At 62.6% G+C, this 3,007-nt stretch overlaps 1 protein-coding gene across 1 annotated transcript; it reads right to left on the reverse strand.

Moving 5' to 3' along the window:
• Positions 1-933: 933 nt before the first annotated feature.
• ZNF319 (zinc finger protein 319) lies at positions 934-2,801 on the reverse strand. The gene has a single exon (XM_010159234.1). The coding sequence runs from the start codon at positions 2,799-2,801 to the stop codon at positions 1,131-1,133; it is 1,671 nt and encodes a 556-aa protein (XP_010157536.1). The 3' UTR covers positions 934-1,130.
• Between the last annotated feature and the right edge of the window lie 206 nt (positions 2,802-3,007).

A 3,007-nucleotide genomic window follows, 5' to 3' on the forward strand; every position in this document is an offset into this window, starting at 1 on the left:
AAACGCCCGTTCTCTCTTTCCCCACTGCTCCCCTCCCCCTCCCCGGGTCGAGCCTGCAGGCCAGGAAGGATTCTCCTGGCTTGCTCCGGTGCCTCTCCCAGCACATCAGACACCAAGCCCCTGGCACACGGCACGGGTTACCCTCGGCGCTGGTAACGCCTCCGAAGCTGTAGGTTATTAGTAGTGTTGGCCTCACACTTTAGTGTTCGAACCGCTGGGATGGCCCTTCGCCCGCCCCCCAGGGGTACGCTACCGGCCCAGGCGGTGCGAAGAGGGAAGGGGCCTGCGGGCTGGAGGGAAGTTTTGGCAGGAGAGCTGGGTCCCTCGGAAAGCAGCTCTTAAACACCGGGCTCTCGGCCAGGAGCAGGGCACGGGGGCTCTCCTCACCACGCCAGCCAGCGCCTGCTGGTCTTCCCCGCGCTGCTGGCAGGGACGGGGGCGGGGAGGCTCGCTCAGAACCCCTGCAGAGTGCGACAGCCAGCGACTGCGAAAGCAGCAATGCCAAAGTGCTTTTTGGAGCTGGGTAGCCCCATGGCTTTTCCCTTTCTATGCTCTAGAAAGAGGGAGAGCAGGGGAGGTCAGGGCAGTCAATCAGCACTAACGATCTGACGTGGTCCTCTCAACTGAGCCTGGACCGAGAAAGTTGGGAGATCCCAGCAGTGGAAACCTGCTACTTCCTCGCCGAGCAACGCACCCCGGGAGAAGGGAGGGCTGGCTCTGCCTCGCTCCGGAGCCCTCTCCAGAAGAGCTACCCAGCCCTCCCCACAGGGCAGGGGAAAGAGGCCGCAGGCGAAGGGCCGGTGCCCGCAATGGGCAGCTGAGCACCCAGCGCTGAACTGCAGGAACACTGCGAACCACAGTCCAGGGGACACCAGGCAACTACAGGCATCGTTTCCTTTCCCCACCTCCCTCCTTTCCCCTCCACCCCTTCGAGCACTTCACGCCCGTCACCCCTGCAATCAGGTGGTTTATCAACCACGGAAGCCAGAGGAAAGTTTACCCGCCCGCGCACCGTCCCTCGCCTTGCCCTCAAACTCCCTGGAGGCCGTCTACAACCGAGGAGAGGGAAGGGGAGGCCCAGGCTCGGGAGCGTCACACGAAAGCTGAAAGCCGCCGGAGGGGCGGGAGGCTCACGGCAAGCAGGCAGCCACCTGGTAGGCGCCCTCGGCCGTGTGCTGGACGCTGTGCTCCTGCAGCAGGCCCAAGTCCAGGAACCGTTCCCCGCACCACATGCACTTGTACTGCTGCTCCCGGGCGTGCACGCTGTGGTGCTTGTTGAGGTGCTCGCGCTGCTTGAAGGCCTTCTCGCAGGAGGGGCACTTGTAGGGCTTCTCGCCCGTGTGCACGCGCCGGTGGCGCTGCAGGTCCGAGGCATACTTGAACCGCTTTTCACAGTCGGGGCACTTGAGGGGCTTCTCGCGGGCCGGGTCGCAGCGGTGCTGCACGAACTCGGAGGAGGAGAAGAAACGTCTCTCGCAGAGCGTGCACTTGAGCGGCTTCTCGGTGCAATGGGCCAGCTGGTGCTTCTGCAGAGCCGAGGCCCGCTTGTAGGACTTGTTGCACACTGCGCACTTGAAGGGCCGCTCGGCGTTCTGCACGCACTTGTGCCGCAGCAGCTCCGAGGACTGGTTGAAGCCTTTCTGGCAGACGTTGCACTTGAAGAGGTTTTCTATGCCGTGCACGTGCTGGTGGTACACCAAGTGCGAGGGCTGCACGAAGCCCTTCTCGCACAGGTTGCACTTGAAGGGCTCCTCGGCCTTGTGCGTGCGGCGATGGCGCATGAGTGCGTACTGCTGCTTGAAGCTCATCTGGCAGAGGTCGCACTTGAAGGGCCGCTCCTCGCTGTGCGTGCGCTCGTGCTGCCGCAGGTCCGAGGGACGCTTGAAGGCTTTCTGGCACTCGCCACAGCGGAAGGGCCGTTCGCCGCTGGGCGTGCAGGGGTGCTGCAGCAGCTCCGACGACTCCTTGAAGTGCAGCTCGCAGACGTTGCACTTGAAGAGGTGCTCCCCCGAGTGCGCGTACATGTGGCGCACCAGGTGGGAGCGGTGCTTGAAGGTCTTCTCGCACACCGTGCACTTGTAGGGCCGCTCCGAGCTGTGCGTCCGCTTGTGGTGCACCAGGTGGGACGACTGGCTGAAGCTCTTGTCGCACAGCGTGCACTTGTACGGCTTCTCGCCCGTGTGGATGCGCTCGTGCCGGGACAGCTCCGAGAGGTGCTTGAAGGTTTTCTGACAGATGGAGCAGCTGTAGGGCTTCTCCGAGGGGTCGAGAGGCTGTGAAGGCTCTGCCTCGGGAGGCTTGTAGGTCTTCTCACAGATAGAGCACTTCATGGCGTTGCCGTTGTGGACGTTGTGGTGCTGCGCCAGCGAGGTCAGGAGGGAGAAGCCCATCTTGCAGACGCCGCACACGAAGGGCTTCTGCTCCACCTGGATGCACTGGTGCTCAAGGAGGTCGGTGGCCTGGTGGAAGATCTTCAGGCACTGGGTACACTGGAAAGAGCGGTCATGGCCTGGCAAGCACTGGTGCTCATGGGGGTTGGAGAGGTGAGCGAGGTCGTGGCCACACACCCCGCATTTGTGGGCCGGCTCTCCCGCCTGGATGGACACGTGCTGGTGGTGCTGCAGGCCGGGGTCCGGCTGGAGCAAGATGCCGTAGACGGCACAGCCCAGGGGGTTGTCAGCAGTGCTGGGCGGGATGGAGTGCTCTGAGAGGGCGGCTGCCCCAGCGTGGTGCTGCTGCGGCGGCGGTGGCTGCTGCGGCTGCTGTGGTTGCTGCTGTTGCTGCTGCCAGCTTTCTGACATGCTTGGGAAAAAAAAACGGGGTTTTAGCAGTGACAGCTTCAGCTTCTCAGTTGAAAGGGTTCAAGTAAAAACAAAAATCGAAAGTATCCAAGATCCTGATTTCCCCGTAGCTGATCCCCTGAAGCCAAGGACAGAAAATTCAGCCCACAGCCAGGATATGGGGAAGCAAAGAGATGACAGACTACAGAGCCTCCTCCTTAGATCAG

This window comes from Eurypyga helias, unplaced genomic scaffold (genome assembly GCF_000690775.1).
Source record: "Eurypyga helias isolate BGI_N326 unplaced genomic scaffold, ASM69077v1 scaffold43960, whole genome shotgun sequence".
NCBI lineage: Eukaryota > Metazoa > Chordata > Aves > Eurypygiformes > Eurypygidae > Eurypyga > Eurypyga helias.

Excerpts from the sequence above, each read along its gene's own strand:
- ZNF319 (XM_010159234.1), bottom strand. The coding sequence starts at position 2,801 with ATGTCAGAAAGCTGGCAGCAGCAACAGCAGCAACCACAGCAGCCGCAG.